This window comes from Pieris rapae, chromosome 15, assembly GCF_905147795.1.
Source record: "Pieris rapae chromosome 15, ilPieRapa1.1, whole genome shotgun sequence".
Classification (NCBI taxonomy): Eukaryota; Metazoa; Arthropoda; class Insecta; order Lepidoptera; family Pieridae; genus Pieris; species Pieris rapae.
Window position 1 is genome coordinate 6996723 of NC_059523.1, and position 21990 is coordinate 7018712.

General features: G+C 31.2%; 1 protein-coding gene across 1 annotated transcript in view; it reads right to left on the minus strand.

The window, feature by feature from the left end:
• Positions 1-3191: 3191 nt before the first annotated feature.
• Positions 3192-21990, minus strand: part of LOC110996757 (zwei Ig domain protein zig-8-like) — a 28582-nt gene continuing 9783 nt past the window's right edge. The window contains exons 2-7 of the mRNA XM_022264583.2: positions 20110-20200; positions 17880-18088; positions 11315-11525; positions 10085-10212; positions 6303-6471; positions 3192-3499 (exon numbers count right to left, since the gene is read on the minus strand). Coding sequence (XP_022120275.2) covers positions 3378-3499; positions 6303-6471; positions 10085-10212; positions 11315-11525; positions 17880-18088; positions 20110-20167 — 897 coding nt within the window. The 5' untranslated portion in view covers positions 20168-20200 and the 3' untranslated portion in view covers positions 3192-3377. The remainder of the gene's footprint in view (positions 3500-6302; positions 6472-10084; positions 10213-11314; positions 11526-17879; positions 18089-20109; positions 20201-21990) is intronic.

The window sequence follows — 21990 nt, forward strand, 5'->3', positions numbered from 1 at the left end:
ATGTCATGTAATAGTATTATATCATATTGTTTTCGTCTAGTATCCAAGGTATTAATTTTAAAATAATCACACGCGTCTCTATACGTATTGAATTTATTAAAAGTCTTATAGGAAATAAATTTAATAAAGTTTTTTTGGACTTTTTCGATTTTGTCAATGCGTGCAGAGTAACTAGGTGACCAAACCGGGCAGCCATATTCGAGAATATTTCTTACGTATGTATAGTATAGCACTTTCATACAGTCAAGATCATGAAAATGTTCACTGACACGTCTTACAAAGCCAAGCTGCTTATAGGCTTTGTCAACAATTGTTTCAATATGGTTATTGTATGTCATTTTATAGTCCAGCCTTATACCTAAATCACGAACAGAATCTACTTCTTTAACGGGTTTGTTATTGATATTATAAATAATGTTGGTTTAAAGTTAGCAGGCCTGAATTTTCTCGATAATAGTGTATGAAATATACGTTGAAACCCTTAAAGCAAACAGTTTTGTATAAAATTAAAAAATACAAGTAATTTCCTAGTATCGACGATTGTTCGTTGCGAATTATCTAGCTCTCATGCAAGACTTCTCAGCTAAATCAGCACTATTCACGCGTTATCCGGGATAATCCATGGCGAACCCCAGGGCCTAAATGCTTTAGGATATAGATTAAATTTAACGATGTGATCCCAATTTCGGCTTTTAGCCCTCAAACAATTTAATACTTGGATAATATTGCATTAAATTTAAAACCTTGTGACCGGCTTAATTTGCTGACAGTTTTTCTCTTGGGAATATTTAGCTCTTACCGAAAAGGTCAGTTAGAGGATTAATTTTTTTTCATTAGTCGTCGTATCCTACCATTTAGTGGAGATGTTTCTATGTTATGTCCAATTAATGTACTAGAATCTCGTTTATTTATATTGTAAACTTAGGTTTGATTAGTCAAAAAGGCTTGGCTTGACACAAAAATTGAATTGCACGCTCGGCTCAGGAGGAACGTGACAATCAGTCATGTTTGGCAAACATCAATCTAATAAAATATGTTTTACACATTTGATTATTATTACCTTATTAGAATCGTCAGAAAATACAATATATAATATACATATTTATTCTGACTTGTTCATATAACATAATAATATGAAAACTTATCCTTTAAAATGATTTTAGATTTACGTTTGATTTACCTTATAGAATACGGGCCTAGAAAACTAAAAATAGTAAGAACAAAAATAGCATACCCAGATTCGATCGGTTAGGTTTCGATTGGGTCCAACCAAGCGTGCTCTGCCGCCGGCTAAACACCCGCTACAGACGTGAGGAAAAACTGTGAAAAACGGTATAGAACACTGCTTTCAAACTTGCATAGCTTTTTTTAGAACGACTGTTATGAATAGAGTCACAGCTTAATTGGTTTCGAGTCATGGTTGAAGCGACATATTGAAAACTACACAGTATTACATTATTCAGAAATACATAACCCTAAATATAATAAAATGAACATTCTAAGAAAACTTCTATGTCACATAATCTTTAATAGCGTAATGTATGTAGGAGTGTTTGGCAAGTGTTCGATTTTAAATTTGCCTTGTTGCCGCAACAAGTAAAAGGAAATAAAATTTGAATTTCATATAAAGCAAGTGGTGTGATAGTCAGGGAAAATGTGAAAGAATTTCAGTATACAATTTAGCAAAAAGGTGTCAAGAGAGTTGAAATAAATAGGTGAAAATGCTTGAGTGGCGTATTTACGTCACGTGAAAGAATATACATAAATAAACACACCTTGAGTCCCTAAAAGTAAAATACATTTTCCCGTGTTTTCTATGGATATCTGGCAGAAAGAGCGTTTTAAGATTTTTAAATGGTACGGCTCCTCCTTCAATATATCAAATTAAAATTTAAATATCTTTAAGTTTCCAAATGTGGAGCGGAAATACAAAATTAATATTTATGATGTAATATTGTAACAAATAAATTAGAAAAGAAAATCAAGTTTGTAAATTACTTTAGGAAGAAAACTTTTCTGAAACTTTTGCTAACCAGAAACTTGCTTGCTGATGCAATTTGTTTTGATTGTGAAGCAAGTTCTACATTCAGTATTAAGAGAACTGTATGCAACTCTATCATCCTAAGAAAATATGATATCATATTATTTTACTAATATCTCATTTTCCTGCATCAATAACTTATAACTCACTTGACCATTGGTCTAACTCAGATTTAAGATTAATCTAATATTCTATATAAACCTTGTTCAACGCGTAGGTAGAAAAAAAATAGTTTTTACAAAAATACATTTTCAGTAAAATTGGTATTAATATAAAAATAAAAGTATTTTTAAAAACGTATCTTTTATTGAAATCAATTTTTAATTTATTTAAACAATATCACTAGACTATAGATATACTACATAGAGTTGCTACAACAGTGGAATGGAATCAAATTATATAAAATTATAATACCCTGATAAGGATATAATCCATGCATTACCACAGATATCAATTTCGATGTCTTACATCATTTTACAAAATTTGTGACTGCATTATCCGTACAAAAGGTGTATTCGAAATATTTTTTTAATCAACTTGAGCTTTGGTGCCAATTCCGTGTCTTATAGTCCTTTCGAAGATTTAATTTTTATTGCAGTGCTTCTGGACAATGATTTGCTGATTTGACCAAATCAATGTCAAAGATTCTTTAACCAAAACGTGCGTCTATATGTCGATCAGACGTTCTTCTTCACTTAAATTATTAGCTGAAGGAGCTTGTCTTCAATCCCGTATAATGTAATGCTATTTGTATGTAACACACACAGGCTTGCATAACATCTGCGCGGACACTTCCACTCTAGCCAATTGCTTCCAGATGAGTGCACGCCCTTTGCAGCATGCATAAACTTAGAGAGTTTATTCACGATTAGCACCAAATACATAACTGACGAAAAAATCGATTTAAAAAAGTTTAATATATTTTCAATATTATTTTATTAATCTTCGCTATTAAGTATTATTATATAAATAAAATAAATCAGTGGTGTTATATTACTATTCCTGGTCGGGCCGGTAGAAAATCCAGAGAGACCTCACATCTCTACGCAACGCCAAAGGATCAAGCCGTTCGGAGAGAGATTGGTCTTAGACCTCAGATTTATCTGTTTCTTGATCATTTGTTAATCTTATAGACAAGCAGGTGATCAGCCTCCTGATTTATATACTATTTAGATATTATTTATTCAGTATTTTTATATCAAATTATAATGGCCATTAACAGATAATATATTTAGACATTACAGTCACAATATCACATAAATACAGGGTTTTAATTATTTACATTACATACTTTACAATATGACGTAAAATGTAAAATTTATTAACGTTTTTACAATTAATTACTTATCACTGATATACACCATTTGACCAAATGCAATGCACCGATCAGTTGTAAGATTGATGACAGTCTGTATTTAATCCAATGCGCTTTTCCTTGCATAGCTGCGGGCGATTCACCTAGAATTAAAAAGTATAAGTATACATTTGGTTTTCATTCTTTTGTTTTTTATTATAAAGGGAGTAAACAGAAAGGAAGATAAGTGATACACTTGGGTACTCTAAATGCACCAGGGAATACACTCCTTTCTCGAAGGATCCTAAGTTGAATTGAGTCAGTGTGAGAAATTTGAAGGGCATGTCTAATTTGAGTGGATCTCATGATGTTTATGCAATTATCTGATGGATATCAAGTTAATATCTGATATATTGTAGTTTTGATAAAACATACAGTGAAATGAGTCCTAGAAGAATATAAAGTTTAAAAATTGGCTGCCTCTGCCATAAATTAACATAAGACTTGTGTTTATTGACCTTTTATTACTCAAAACCAAATAAACTGACGACAAAAAAAATACCAACTCCAATCAAATAATAACTTTAATTTAAAATATATATTTATTTATAGTGCTTGGTGCAATTGCTTCGGTTATATTTAGTAATTATTACGATCTCATGTACATTAGGAACCGGCGAAGGTAATTCAAAATCACGATATTAAAATAGACTTACGGTTGCTTATATATAGTTTGAAACAATTTTAGCAGCCAAGATTTATTTTATAATTTTATAACCTTAAAGGCTGTAATAAGGAAGTTAACTTATAAAAGATAACAAAAACCGTACGTTAAAAATAACAAATAAACAAACAACTAATGGAAATATGGCGTTTATTATTATCAACAACGTAATAAAGAAACCCTTCAACCTCGAACACTTAAATAAAGGTTTATCTCAATACTAAATATATTTTAACCTTTATGAATAGTAGTCATGAAACACTTAAGCATTCCACACAAAATGAAAATAAACGAGCGATAAAGCTTTATGTTGCGAGAAACGCATCAACGTTCATCAAAATTAAATTTACTGAAAAATGTTAAATTAAAATTGAAACAAAATGCATATTCATTCAATATATGAAATATTTGCAAAGAACATTAACTTTTAAATCGAGCGTTCATATGTTCAATCAAATGTTTGGAATTGAATTTAAGTTTGCTCTTTCGAATGAAATAAACTTAGTTCGAAACTAGAATTTGAAGTGAGCATTTTAGTTTATTAGTTACAAATGCATATGAAATTCCTACAGGAATTTCAAATCTTTGTGTATGTTTGGATTCAATTATCATCTCTGAAGGTATATTAAATGCATTTTCCGTAAAATGAGATTAAATTATTATTTATTCAGTTTATAAGTGTACCTACATTATGTTACCTATATGAATAAATAAATTTTGACTTTGACTTTAGTTATGCAAGTCAACAAAAACTTATTACGTCTACTATACAAAATAGTTGTAAGATCTAAATGAAATAACCAGAAATCAATACACCTATTTATTAATTATATCACATCGGAATAATTTATTTGACTAGCGTAATTATTTTTTGTTCTTTTAATATGATTTTACTGAAACGAGTTGGTATCAAATGATACCTATTTTTGTTATTAAATGATACCTCTCCTCTACCCACAGACATACTGTACTTAATAGTCAATATATACACAATTTGTACATGTTGTCTCAGATATATATGGCTTAGAATCCTTGCTATATTTTTCTCCACAAACTGGAGTAATAAAACTGATATTAAAAGCGTTGATCGGTAAGCAATGTTCCAAAGTATTTCACGTATCATTGGACATCGGCTGAAATTGTTCCAGTCTTGCCAAATGTTCGTCCAACCGAGTTATTTACTTAACTGGTCAGAATTATAACTTTTATTGCTTTTATTTTTGTATTTTAAACTTCAGCAAATGCTACATTTCCGATAATAAAGGTAAGAAAATTCTGAGTTCGGAATCTGATTAATTGAGAAATCTGAGAAAATAATAAATTGTTAAAAAAGAAGTTCTCGCAATCTCGTATTACTTTGTTGAGTGGTTGTAGCATGAATGATTTTATTAATCTAGTAAATATTTTTTTCTTATATCTATTTACTATGCAATTGAAAATAAATAACTCATTATTGATTACATTATAATATATGCAAACAAAAAACAATTATCACAATATTAGTAGACGAGAATTTCTTATACATTTTTTAATATAATATGATGATGAAGGTTTACATATATTACAGCTAAACATAAAAATATTAATTCACAAAGCCTATCAAAGAAATCAACATAAGTATAAAATAAAAGCTACGTGAGAAACGTCACTAAAACTAAAAGCCCATCTAACTAGGCAAGAGGCATGTCAACAGACTGCTCTTCAAAGAGATTGGAACGAGGCAAAGCATCGCCAGGGGGATTGCAAAATATGTTCCGTAACGGCCTATTGTGGTTCCGAGTGCTTTATAAAAGCTATATGAATATATTGTTTGATTAAAACCTTTACAATAATTCACGGTGCTGTATATTAAATATTCCATAGGGAAATAATTGAATAGCTCAGCGTGGGTTAGGAATTCAAATGATGGTATTCAGTTCTTATATATATTCTTATATACTTTCGCAATTTTAAATGCGGGGTATCTGCTGGTAACTTAAAGTTTTATCGCTTTTATATTTTCAAAATCCATTTTATTTCAATCAATAATACGTCGACTTTTAGGAAAATAAAATACAATTTAACGAAATGGTATGTTAGCAATTATTTGTTTATTGGATTCAAGAGATCAAATTAAGAATCTTATGTCATGAAAATGCAAGTTTATTTATTTTTTTGGCATTCGTAAATGTGGACTATTAATTGTCTTTTACCAGTTTGCTGCCTAACAGGAAATTCTAATGAATAAACCAATAAGCACATACCAGTAAGTACATGCACCCTCACAGATGCTGATTGCGCATTATCCGGTACACATTCATATGCACCTGCATCTGACGTGCGCGCAGCCTGCACCAATAGCCTACTACTGCTATGGATCCCCTTTTCAGTCACCAATGATATTCCACCACGCGTTGAGTCGAAATTTATAGTCTGAAAAAAATGCAATTTTAGTTTATAGGGGAAGAAATATGTAACGAATGAAATGCAAAAACTATGTTCCGAATTCAAAGATTCTTTTTTTTATAGAAAGGGGCAAACGGGCAGGAGGCTCATATGATGTTAAGTGATACCGCCGCTCATGGACACTCTCGATGCTAGAGTGCTCGCGAGTGCTTTGCCGGCCTTTTAAGAATTTGTACGCTCTTTTGTTGAAGGACCCTAAGTCGCGGGAATTTTAACTAATTAGTTCGGAATTACTTTTGAACTAGAATGCTAAATTATCTCTGAAAATATTGGCTAAATAGTCTAAAAGATCCGGAACATTTAACTTTTTATCACTGGTAGGAATGGTCACATGAAAGAAAGGCTTAAGATAAGATCCTCCAGGAAACAATATTCTTTAAACTTTTATTTATTTATAAATTTTATTGCAATAATGTGTAAATAAGGAAAAAAAAGCCTTTTTACAGGGTGTGTAGTGCCGAGGGATTGATAATAATTTGCGTGGGTTTTGCATGTAAAGAAGTATAACTTTTATACATGCAAAACGTCCTAAAACAATGTTACGTCTTATGTTAAAGAGAACAATTCACATCCAAACAAACATTTTAGATTATTATATCATTTAATGTTATTTATTCTCGAATAAACAAATAATATTCGATTCCACTGACAAATAAGGTAAAAGAAAGTTTTATATGACCACTCCAGGACCACTCTATACTTTCCCACGCAATAAACTCTATCGAGTGATTTATAGATTTAGTTCTATTGCTCTAGTTTTAAAAGTGGCAATTTATTAAATGTTTTAAAATGGAGCACAATGTATGAAACATTTCGGAATTTTTGTTTTCATTTCCCTGGAATATTCAATTTCGTGTACATATTTGAAGTCGTACTTTAAGTTTATTTCAGTCACGTTAATACGAAAAAGGCTCTATACATTTTCCTCGAAATAAATTACTAACATCACAGACTAGAGTGCAGCTAAATGGAAGAATATGTGAACGTAAGAACTATATCAAGGCACTTTAAAAATTAAGCCTACATGTTACCCACGTAAACAGCAATTAAATCTCACATATATTTTTTTACAAAAATTCAGTTGACAGTCTCTAGTACGCCCTAATTGATTTTATAATTTCAGTAATAAAATTTTCAATACACCCACATTCTACATTAAAAATTCCATTCGTAATTGCTACAAAGGAAAATGTACTAATCACTGTTATCAAAAAATAACTGCCTATTTTAAAATAATATAGTATAAAGCTTTATATAAACTGATATTTGGTTATACACATATTATATTTTTTGTATTTGGTTAGAAATAATTTTTTTATGTGAATAAGTATTTAATACACATGTTGCATGACCTTGAAGTGCTAGGTTTTATTTGTTGTCTCATATGTTTAGTTTTCCAGGGAAACGATATTTATAGCGATTCCCTGGAAAACTAAACATATGAGCACTATTTAATAAAATCTTTAACCACGGTGTTACGGAACTTCTGGTAATCATCCTCTCAATATACATATCCATTGAAATCAGTAGCTTTGAAATATGTCATGAATATATTGCCTGTTCTTGCAATAATACGCAATGATCGTAGTCATACTACAAAGATAAAATATAAGAAGTAATCAGCTAACTTGTCAAATCATATATGTTTGAAAGAAATCCTTACATAGGTGAATATATTATATATTTATTAGCATTTTTAATTTATTAATAAGGAGCATGCACCATTCAAAATTTAATAAAACCAAGAAACTTGGCGACATTAAGAAGTGACCTTCATTTCGGTTTGAGAGGCAATCAATGTAAATTTAAAGCATTTCGTTTTCTTTTTGACGTTTTTAATGATGCCTTATTTTAATAAATTAATAAATGATATTAAAAGTAATTAAAATGAAAATCAAAACAAACTTAAAAAGTTACTAGCAGTGGCAGTGTACTTGCCACAGGGACTAAATTTGTTTTGATTTTGATTTTAATTATTTTTAATTATTTCTATTACTATTTTGTAGGTTAAGAAAATGAATTATATTTGATGATGAATCGGTCGCGGTGGACCCATTGACGTCTTGGAAACTGCCTCCTTTCCACTGTTCTTCTTCTGTTGTAGCCTGCTGTTAGTTTGAGTTCGTCCTCATCTATTGCGGTGTCGGCCTCTTCCTCGTTTTCCATCTCTAGGGTACCATTCGGTCAACATGCCGCTTCATTTTTCATGGGAGCCCCGTAGCATATGACCAGTCCATCTCCAGTTCATTTGGTCTATTCTTGTCTAATTGTCTTAATCTCAGAATGCTTCTTTTCATGGCTATTTGGCATATGCTAGCATGTCCGTGTGCTGTTTAGAGAATGATCAAGTTTATTCTTTATTTAGTTTACAGCTAATATATCCAACATAGACGCAATGTCGGCATTAATTTGTTTGCGGGTGGATAGATTGCTTCATCAAGCAGACAAACACAGTATTCGCAAATGAGTTTTAAAACTATCTACGAGTATTTTGTCTCTAAATATTTAAACTTTGTCCATTAGACTCTTCATTAATCTTCAGCACGAGATACTATCAATAGTCGTAATTGTTTAATAGCATACTTACCATACTGTGTGTTATCTAGATTGTGTATATTCCTTAGCTGTTCGTAAATATCTCAAATTATTGCTTTATTAATATTTTTTAACACATCCTCATAATTTTATACGTATCAGGAAGCTGGTGAAAGCTATACGAAGATACATTTGCATATGTTTTCTTAACTATCATTTATTATTTGGCGTTCTTTTATTTTATTAGAAGACTCAATTGTTTAGGTACGTACGATAATGTTAGTAAAATTATATAATTATTGGTGAAACAAATTATTATTTTAGGTGGAAGACAAGATCACATTTGCTATATGCTATACAAAATTCAATAACAATCGCAGTTATATGTTCGCACCGACTGTACCTCATTAGGTACAGTTACGTCGAATAGCTTAAATAAAGCAATAAATCTAAACCATAGTTTTAAACTGGCTAAGAACTGTCACATTGCACACAAACAAATGATATATTACGGTAATATGAATTTGCGGAAAGTTCCTTTTTGCGCGGTGTTTCGTTCCGAGGTCAAAGTTTACGAAATCTCATTAGTTATCAATTTGACAGAAGCTGTGAACTTTGATCTTTCAGCGTGATAACACTTGTGTAATTTTTATTGCTTTGAGAAGTTTGATTTAGATTAACGTACTTATAATTAGTTTTTCAAATATAAAATGCTTTAGAACATGTGTAAGTATTTGTGATTATGAACTTGAGTAATATATTTTCAGAGTATACAAATACGTATTTGGTATTGTTTGGTTTAATTCTTTATATAAAAAATCGATAAAGATATCAAAAACAAAGACTTAGGGTCCTTCAAGAAAAGAGCATACAAATTCTTAAAAGGCCGGCAACGCACTCGCGAGCCCTCTAGCATCGGGAGTGTCCATGGGCGGCGGTATCACATAACATGAGGTGAGCCTCCTGCCCGTTTGCCCCCTGTTCTATAAAAAAAAATCTCGATAAAAAAATGTTTTAATTATAGTCACTCTTCTGTTTTTTCTACCTTTCCTCTATGGCTCCAGTTGATGGCGTTAGGCGGTTCGGGAGTATGCCTTACGATACACGTAAGGTTTATAGTTGATCCCGCGTAGATGAATAAGTCAGAACCACCCATTATTTCGGTTTCTGGTTCTGTAACAATGATTATTTGTATAATATCTATTAATATTTCCACCTGAATACACAGCCTACATTCTAGTCGTACTTTAAAAAGGTTGTATATGCATAAAAATGTAATGGATTTCAAATGTCCTTTTGTTTTATTGACAAAATGAGTACTTTCATATAAAAAATTTCGTACAAATTCTTAAAAGGCCGGCAAAGCACTCGCGAGCCCTCTAGCATCGAGAGTGTCAATGGGCGGCGGTATCACTTAACATCAGGTGAGCCTCCTGCCCGTTTGCCCCCTGTTCTATTAAAAAAAAAATTGCTAAGTCTTTTGAGCAATGTTAATATTGGTAATCTGCCACCTTGGTACGTTTGAAATTATGTGTATAACATTATTGTGTTATACGAATATATCGCGACACCATTAATATTTGCTTGTCCAAGTAATTTTCCACAATTTTAACCTCTAATATAAAGTTTTGAAAGCATTCATTATTTCTAAAGTTTATTATACACTCTTATAACGTATTTTCTAAGCGTTGACCGCAGAAAATTCATTCCATAATTTTAATAGCTGCGCCAAACATTAAATATAGTGTGAAAATTATAATTATGTGTTTTGAGTGAGTGTTAGTTAAATATGAAGGACACCTTAAGGACGCATTACCTACTTTAAACCATTCATTCGTTTGTTAATAATACAATATTTAGTGATAGATCATCAACCATCACATGATCCTCTTTTTTGGGGCAATTTGTGTATGGTATAATCACTAGTCGTAAATAACTTTATATATAAAAAGCTTTTTTAATCCTAAACTTGCTGATCGGTGACCTTTAATATATTTTCACTGCAGCATACCTCAGAAGTCGGTTTACCTCTTGGAAAAGGCCTCTAACCCTACTTCTATCAGTTAAACCATTCATTCGTTTGTTAATAATACAATATTTAGTGATAGATAATCAATTTGTTACTGTGGTTACCAATCTATTTGTAAGCAAGTAATATCGTAATTATGGTGAGAAACAATTTTAATTCAACTTAAATATTTAAAAAAAATATCCAATTATAATAGCCCGTATTTGTTTAGATCGAAAAAATAATCTAAAGCTTAAACGTACTGACCAACAATACTGAGGTAGACTGCGTGCCCAATGGGTGGTGTGGTAGAAATTTGACACTCATATTGGCCGGAGTCGCGACGTTGAGGGCTGCGGATACGAAGCGCCCATTCCTCGGATCGCTGCTTGTGCTGCGCCTCAAACCTCTGGTCTGATGTGTACGTGTAACGGCCCACTGTTAGCAGGTGGATGTCTCGGTGACGCACCCATGATACCTAGGATTTCTAATCAGTTAGTACGTAATCTTCATCGAATTAACAGTTGATGCAATTTATAAAATATATGTCTTTGGTCGCATGCAAATAAGTTACCTAAATATACTAAAACTGTTAAAAACATATAAACCAACTGTAATAATTAAAAGATTCATTCTTGCTAATCTATTAGAGACTGGCTAATACATGAACATAAATTGAAGTTCCTAATGACATTTTGACACATCATAAATGATAAATGATGTCTGTAACAATTATAACTAACAATGTTATAAGCACGTAGTTTGCTGAGTTCTTACCACAAAGCCGTAGCCATTAGCCGGCCAGTTCGAAGATTGGCAATAACAGGGTGACAACCCGAACTAAATGATCGAGGTACCGGGTCAAAGGGTCACTAACTTAAATTACATCACTGAGAACTTAACGATCTCCGCCCAACGGCTTAGATTGAGGAGGGTCTGACTAATGATTCGAAATAATTGAAATTATTGCGGCTGATTTTAAAGCATTACGCCTTTATTAATGGCAGGATCACTACAAAGATGGATTAAGCCAAATGTTTTTGTTAGTTTAACTACACATCGAATTTCTTTATATTTAGACAGCTAAATGTGGCTTCCGCATACGATTCTCTTCACTGAGGTCGTAGCTTCGATCCCCGGCTATGCATCATTGGACTTCGGCTTGAACGGTGAAAGAACACATCGTAAGGAAAACTTGCCCTAGACCCAAAAGGTGGACGGCATGCGTCAGGAAGAAGGCTGATCATCTACTTGCCTATTAGATTAACATGAAACAAATACAAAAATCTGAGGCCAATACCTAAAAAGGTTGTTGGGCCATTGTTTTTTTTAAACGTATCAAATTACTGTTTTTATAATAATTACATATCAGAGATAATGTAGTTAAAAAATAATGATGATCGGTGCCGGTCGTGCTCATTGACTTATTTTAAAATAAAATTTCGGACGGCCATAGTAATATCTATCTGGCTATTAATCGCTTCGAATCTGTGACATATGCATGAAAAAACTTTTGTAGCAGAAAGCTTATTTAAAAACGGGTAAAAAAAATAAAAATTATCGAATAAAACGATAAGTTACATTAAACAGAATGTATATATACTTTCCGAAAAAGCGAAAATATAATCTATTTTACAGTACAAATTTTAACATAGCTTATTGTGAAATAAATAGGGTGGCAATTTATAGCCAGTCTATCACACTCATCGTCAGAAGCTACTCAATAGCTGCACAATGGAGGCAATCTATCGTTATGGCTCACATCCTATCATAATACATATTATATTTGATATACTTTATAGTCCGTTAACATTATATGGAAAAAGGGATTACGAGCGAATTGTGTCGCTTTTCGATTATGTAACACTTTGTTTGATGTGTTTAATTTTATGTGCGATGTGTTTATATAATTTTAGTTCTCTATTTAATCACAGACTTTAAAATTACTTTATCAACAAATCTTAGTATATTTAAGTCTATGTACGAGTTAACATTGTAAAATTACAATTATAAAATACAATCAGTTGTTCTATTTACAATTATCAATAAAAAATTACCCAAACAAGATTTTGACTGCTTAGTTTGTCTGTTACTTGAGAATTAGCTTTAATTAGATTTTTTTTTAACAAACGGGCAAACGGGCAGGAGGCTCACCTGATGTTAAGTGATACCGCTAATGATATAATGTTGGAGAATACATCAGAATATGCTTAGCCTAGAACAATAGAATATGAGATTGTATGTGTGATTTAAAGTGGACTATAAGTAATCAGATCGTTGATTGGATAGATGGATCACAAGGCAATGGATTACCAACCGCATTGAATTAGCAGTGACACTCTAGTTATACTGAACGTGCCGTCTAATGACTCAAAGAGATCGGAGATGTCGAAGAGATTGATTCATCGCCAACAACTTAAGGCTTTTCAAAATAGCTGATCTGTGGTTGTCTTCATTTAAGCACCCGCGATTAATTAATTTATACAGATTATAAATGGCAATATTAATTATAATTTACTGATGGTAGGCATATACTTCTATATAGGCTTGATAAGATATTGTCTTTGATTAACTTCTAGATAGAGTTATGTATATAATCTATAATATTGGTATTATTATTATAAAGGATACCTTAAGTAAGTTTTACTAACATTCCCTTAACATTTTTTTTATGGGCAAGAGCGGATAGTTGCCTATCTTTGAAATGTTTTAATGGTAATATTTTCTTCAGTGGCAACTATTTAAAATAACCATTACTAGCAGCTAGTTCCAAAAAAGGTAGTGCACGGCAGAAAGTTCCTTAAAAACTAATTTTAATTAAATATCTTACATATATGTATTTAAAATTTGGAATTACGGCCACAATTTTCAAGTGCTGTGCTCATATTCTATAGATGGCGTTTTTTAAGTGATTTATAAAAACAATTCCAACTGATAACTCAAATATTTAAGGCCCAAAAAGTACAAAGTAAGATGTTTCAGTGAAGTAGAGCAATTGTGAGAGCTAAAGTAAAAAGGAAAAAAATCCTTCAGCTCGCGGAGTGCAGCTGACTGATAAAGTAGTTGCCAGGTTTGCGAAACTTCCGCAACATTTTTTATCTCAATTGCTACAAGGAATAGAGCATTAACGATAGAAATTAAATATATCTTTACGTTTTATCTTAATATTTTTTTATGTTTAATAAAACTGTTACTAATTTATAAAGTCTTATACTATATTACACTATAATATGTATACTATGTTAGTATTACATATTATAGTGAAAAAATAAAAATTAAACGCTTGTATGATAAAAGCATTGATCTTTTGATGCATTTTAATATATTTTTTTATAATAATAGGCAAGTTGGAGCCTAACCTGCCGGTTTCCTTCAACGAGTATTATCTGTATATGAAAGTATCTGGTATATGAAAGTCAATTACTGCACTTCTCATAAAACAAGCACGACATCCAGTTATAATAAATCTAAAGAAAAAGCCTTCCAAAATACCGATGTTCAACTTTTTCTCTCCGCGGTAGCAAATACGGTTATCGAATATTGCTGACATACAACTGCCGATATTTGAACATCGAACAAACATTCGTTTACGTGTTTGACAAACTTCGTACGGTTTCATAGGCAAACTTACGTGAAATAAAATATTACTTTATCCGGCTTTAATCGACTAAGTGCTTGATTTCACTAAACTTTAAGCAACTTTAGCTGGATTAAATTGCTTAAGAAGTGCAATTACAAGTTTAGTCTTATATTAACAAGGCTTCTTTTGAAGTCTCATCTTACCGATACTCATTTTATATATTAATCACTTGCAACGAGGTTTTCATAATATAGATTTAATTACCACTTGTGAATTTGGGAAGAGATAATATAGTATAGTGATAGTAGATATTATTTAAGAAAAAAAACCGTTTTTCCCAAAGATAACATTTAAAATTATAAATTAATTATGCATACCTAAGTTAGAAAAGCAAATATATTATCTGATTTTACATTTGTTACTTTCCTCAAAAGAATATCGCATTTTAAATGCGCATTGTTTATAGAGGACAAATCTTTGTTTTTAATTTATTTTATTATTCTTTATTACTCAATATGTCATATGGAACGTGGTGTAATGGTTGCAGCTCCTTACAAACATTGTGTAAAAAAAACTTGGTGATTAAAAAGAGTGGCGGAGAGTTTATTGCCAGTTTTTCTCTTGCTTTCTACGCCCTTGATTTGAGAACTGGCAGTAAATGTAAAATTAGATTGTTACCTATATGATTTTTGATTTGTATTTATTTGATTTATCAGTACCAATATTATATATTATTATTTAATCAAGCCTAATCGTTGTTGCAACATGTTACAGCGCCTGCATTACTTTTTTGGCTTCACCTGGTTGGTTGGACATAAAACACCTTTAAAATCTTTTTTAATTAACTATTAAAACATATTTTAATGAGATCTCAGATGTGAAGAACATGTGTTATATATTCCGGTTATTTTCATTAAACAACAAGCAAATATAATATCGACTATTTTATTTGCACTTTTAAAATTAAGGATTCTACTTATTCCGAACACGCAAATACACATACATGATACATAACAAAATATTACTTAGTGGTAACTAAACCCAAAATGTTAAAAAACCTTAAAAATACGAACAAGAAAACACTCCCAAAATTCACACATAAAATAACTGAACATAAGAAAATGTCACGTAAGTCGATTGGCTTGAGGAAGCGTGACGTGTGTCCCTATTCCCCACTGGATAATCACCGTCTTTATGTCCCAATGGATAAGCAATGAAAATTAAGATAAGAAATTGGTCACAGTAGATACAGAATAGCTTTTAGTAATTGTAAAGCTTCAATTTGTTTTAACTGCAGCTGTAACTATCATGTAGCTATTTATTGTCCAATTAGTGTAGTTTTACAGATTAAGTTGTACTGAGCCGTACTTGGAGTATTAGAAATTATAAGTGTATACCCAAAAATGTTGCTACTTAGCATTGAAATGTAATTCAGTTAACGACCAATTAAAGAAATGAGAAACGCGAATGAGATGTAGCCTTTATTATATACTCATTTCAAGCGGTTATACAACAAATAACATATTATGTTCCACAAAAATGAAGCTTAGAGACTTTCTTCATATTGTTATTCCATATGAGAAGTCGTTTCGAGTTCTTTCCCGATATACCCCAATGGGTAAGCAATGAAAATTTAGATAAGAGAAAACAACTGCCAAATTCAAAGCCTACATTGCCAAGTCGGCCGAAATGTATTCAAGACATCTCTGATTAGTATGTGAATAACATGACTTAGAAATTTGGCTAGATTGTATATAGTAAGAAAACTTATTCTAGGAATTCCTTTAATTTTCAAAAAATATTAATTTGTAGATAAAATATGATTACGTTATTTTCCGCAACTCTTTACATATAGTATTTATATTAAATTTAGCTATATTTTATTTCATGTGAGCAAGGTCTTAACTTTATCTATTTAGTATATAAAATTTTTACGGATGAAACATCACAAGCCCTTATTGTCGAAAAAAGGGAAAGAGTGAATGCGACCGAGAGAGAGTGAGAAAGGGAGCTCGAGAAAAAATACGCTGTTGTTAGTAGTCACCTATATTTATATTAGAACTTTAGATGGCAACTCTGTCGCATAACGTCTTGTGCAGTAAACGCAGATTTTTTATTTATTTATATTATCATTAGCACGTAGGTATGCGGTGTGTAAACAGAGTGATTATAGATATACAAATACATGGAGAGATCATATACTGGTACGTGATCATCTATTGCGGTTTTTACTTTCACATAATCTAACTCTTAATAGTCAAATGGTAGCAGCCTCCTGTGCCTGACACCAGCTATCGATTTATAAGACTGACAACTCTCGTTCACCGTACGAACTAGACTCAAAGGTATGCATAGAAAGAAAACCATTGGATCACAGATGTAATTCAAACAATCTCAGGGCTAAATAACGCTAAAGTAACTAGGAAATGTATCCATATTTAAGTCTCAAACGAACCCCTTATTTTTTTTAATCGTTGTCACTTTTGGCTACAAAATGCCTCAGTGTAAAATATACCCAGGGAATGTTATAAAACATATCATAGTTTAATAATTTATATAGTTGTATCGTCATTTACGACGTAATAGATTATCAATGATTGGAAGAATTAATGCAGAGTTCCTCAAACTTTTTTGTGTTGTAGACCCCTTGCCATGTTTTAACCTGTTGGGTAGACCCCCTACTTGCCTGATATTGATTTCCTGTAAATTTCTAACTGCAGTGAAGTTTAGTGTTAAAAACAAGTAAAAACACACGTGAATTTATACATTTATTAATTGAAATTCTTTTTGTTTTTACAAGTTCAAAATGTATTGCGACTACAAAACGAATACCAACATCCTACAACTTACACAATTTTATAAACATTTTATAAATAATTTATATGTTTTGATATTATAAGATAGTATGATGTAAGTAAATAGGTACTATCAGTGTATGAGTTGAGATCCAGTATCGTGGACCCCCACTTTCCTTTCAAATTTTTTTCGCTGCAGGTTGCCATAGACCCCTAGGGCTCGATATATACCACTTTGGGAATCACTGTATTAATGTCTTAAAGAAGATGCAAAGAGCAGCCAGAACTTAACAAATCCTAGGAAATGTAAATGTAAAATTTAAATGTAACATTAACTTATACCTAGTTAAGCTTATTTCCGCTTTACTATACACGTATTTGGTTGTGAAGTTTTACGGAGCCATACGCTTAAAAGTTCTTTCAATTAAAACTTGACATGGTTAGTCAGAATACTTACAGTACGATTTTGAAGGTTCTTCACTTTGCATAGAAGTGTAACCGGGTGTCCAACTAGACCGGTTACATTGTCTGGAGTGCTGGGGTCAAAGTATGGAGACCCCGGTGTTTGCGGCCAGTCTTCCAAGAACTCCGTTCTAAATCTCCGCGAAGACTCCGAAACGGAATTTTGTTCACGTGATCGGTTGCTACTGCTATCTTGGTGGCACACTGAAAACAATAGAAAATCATAGGTGCTATGAGATTTTTTTTCTGCAGTTACAGACTGGCGACTTAATTTTGTATGTGAATACTGGGTATTAAGTTTCACTTGATTCTTAAAGATTGTTCTTGACATTACGATTATTCTATAATAATACAAGACTTAAAAAATGTTACTTGGCCTTTACATTAAATTATTTGGTAAACATTCATTTAAAATTAACAATTGACTTGTCAATTTTCTTCTCTTATTTCCATTTTCTAATAGAGAATTATAGGTTGTGAAATTCAGCATGTAGATCTTCTATACTTCTACTGTTTATCACATTAATTTCAATCATACACTTCATAAAACTTTGTACGCTACGGAATTAAGACTAAGTAAATAATTGTAATTTAATAATCGAAAAGAAAAATAGGTGAAATAGCGCAAAATCTAAAGATTCAAAGAAAAGTGTTCCCAGTATAAAATAATTAAAAAGTTGAAAAAAAGAAAAGCTTTTATGTAACAGTACTTATGACCAGACTGGTTATACACAATTTGTCTAGTGATTATTTTTGTTTGTTTGGGTTTTTTTCATGCACGTACTAATATTTCATTTTAAAACAATATAAAATATTTCCGAATAAATCTATTAAAAATCAAACTAAGTGAACCAAGTTTGTTAAAAAACCTACTACATTTGTTGATCCAAATTGAAAATTGGAATGTCAATAAAAAGGTTCTATACAAAATTTATTAATCACGTCCAGATCATCCCTTCTCTAAATTTGGTAAGAAATTGCGTGTAAAATGTCCAATCCCTAGAAAGCTGTTAATCTCTCTCGACTGTCGAAGGTTGATTAAGTGTTAAATTTTAAATTATCTACTTTTGACGTGGCATTTTGGGATTTCCATTAATTTGTGTAGAGTTCAAAGTGATCTCTGTCCATTTCATCTGCTTTTAAGTTTAGTATACATTGTATAAGGATATTATGTATTGAGATAATATTGAAATCAAGTGTTATTTATGTATTATTAATTTTAATTATTTAATTGTAAAGGAATCTAAATTACAATATTGATTTTTATTATCACCATAATTATTAATATAATTATTATTATATATTTTTAGTTTGTAATTATATATTAATATAATTAAATGTATAATGTGTAAAAGTCACTATTGAATTTTGACAATGTAGTATTGGCAATGTCAGAGCCTATCAAATGTCAAAAGTACGAATGAATAAGTACAAAGTGCTACATAATATTTATTGAAGCCATACATACCGTAAATAAACGAATATCAAATTCTAAATTTATTATTTATTATTTAAAGTTTATTTTAAAATTAATATATAATTTACAAAATCTGTGAACTGTGAAGAGTCTCAAAATGTTTATTAATTTTAAGTTCTGATAAAAAATGGCGTATTGTAATGCAGAAAGTTTAGTAAAATACCACCGTAAAATATATACAAATTTAATGAAAAAATCAATGAGCACCGGCCCTAGCCGTAAAATAGTTTTCCTTTGAGACTTGTAACACATTCGGCTTCTGACCTCGCAAATAAGTAATGAGCGCAAGATTAATGTTAGCTTACTTAGAAATGCTGAAAAAGAGTTTGGGATTTATGTCTCAGTGAATTTCGTAGACTATTCGAAGTAAGTCAACATGTCTGTTATTTAAACTATTTCTCTTATTTACATAGAATATATACAAACTTACTGGGCTTGTTATTCATGCAAGATGTCCTTGAAAAAAGTAGAGGCATGTATGTTGTATCTTATATAATTTTTATTTTGTGAATAAAGGACAAAATAAAATTACATTTTTTAAAAATAAATAATTCTTTGTTATGTCAAGAGTAGTATCAAAAGGCTTTCGAATGCGGAAGTGTCCTGTTAAGAGCTGGTTCTTATTAATTTACAGAGACACATTCAAAGACTGCTTTCTGTCTAATATATTTTTATGTTTAGTTAGTTTTTTATACCTTAGTTTAGTTTAGTTTATACCTTAATATGTTATAAATAAAATAGTTCTTACCGATTATGAATGACAGAAAATGCACCGTAAAGAGGCATGCCGCTGCCAAACGTGCCATTCCTCAGCCTCACAACCTTCGAGGAAGCATTTCCTGTAAATATAACAAAAAATAATTATACTAGTAATTGTTAACGTAATTCATCATTTCTCAAGTGAGGGATCGAGACTGTTTTAAAAGGGGGTCGAAGTCTGTTAAAAAAAACTACACATAGGAAATTTTTTTTAAAAAGCGCGCTATGTACATCTTAACTATTTGGCTTTTTCGTGGGTCGCGTTTAAAAATGGTTGAGAAACAATGGCTTAAGGTAATAGAGATTACTTTAGTAGTGTAGATTAAGAAAATTTTAAATTTAAGTCAAATTTTAAGAAAACAAACGTGATTTTTGAAAATATTATATTCACTGCATCTGTATATTCAAGTTTTCATACGTTATGGAAATTAAATTACACGTTACTTCATAACGGGCTAAAACTTTTTAATAATAAATAAAATAATAGCTGCAAAAATCTTTACGTCAAAGAGAAATATTAAATATGTAATTATGCCTCGCTATAACAAAGAATTAACTTAAAATAGAGGACAAAGGTCCACAAAAACAATATACGCGGAGCATGTCACTACAATGCCTGTTTTTGACAAGCTACAATGAAGTAATCGTTATAACGTCTGCACTGTCAAATACAGTTAACTCCGTTACAGACAGACATTCTACATACTTTATTTGTATTGGTCTTTAAATATTGAAGTCTTGCATATCGTCGCTTGGATCACATTTTCTTAATATCAAATTTAAAAATGTAAATATATATAAATTACGTGTCACGTTGTTTGTCCACTATGGACTCCTAAACTACCGAACTGATATCATCCAAATTTGCTCACCGTGTGCAGTTTGATCTAACATAAAAGATAGGATAGCTAACATCTCAATTTTAACCCACAATATTATTTTATTGCAAATATTTGTTTATTATTTGATATTATTCTAACAGATGGCGCTGTGTTACAAGTACCAACATTTCACATAAGTCCTCCTACCGTTTCCCTTGAATAGTTTACTACTATGTAATATAACAAAAACCTTAGCCACAGCAACGCTTGGCCGAGTCTACTAGTATAATATAAATGTATATTCATATGCTACTAATATAGTTAAAATAATTTCATACCGTTTCCTCAATAGATGTAATTCATGAGGAAAGTTTAGGTATACAATTTGCCGAGGGTTACGTGTACCATTTATAATCCGAGACAGGCTTAATTAAATTAATTGAATAGTTTTTTGCAAACACGATTAACGCTTAATCTCATTAATCTTTATATAATATGTGTTTACCAAAGTATTGATAAACTGCCACAGCCGAGCTTTAAAATAAAATTAAACTTACTTGTTCAAGCTGAACAGTAATTTCTACTTTAGCCCGGCTTCCCCATTGTTTTGGTTCCGAACCGTTCACAATGGATCCGAAGTTCCCCTTGAAACTTTTAAAGCAGTCATCTTGTTGTTCCACTTAACAGTTTCAACTTGCAAGACTACTGAGTGTTTTTGCTACATTGCACTTTAATTTTTCGTTAAGATTCAACCGTTTTTCGTAGTTGGAGCAATATAGAGTTTTATTGGGTGCACTTAATGCAGGATTCAGAGTCCAGAATTAACGAAAACAAATACCAAAATACATTTAAGTAAACATACTTACGCACAGTTCTGAGTGTTAGGGTAACACAGAGTCAAAAAGGTTTTAAGCCGACAGAAAACATTTAGTTTCGTTGGCAATCAAACCTTAAGTTTTTATGATTATTGAAAATTATGTTGAAAATGAAGTCTTTACTGCAAATTTAATTTTAATATAAGTTTTATGATTGTCAATTGAGATGTCAAT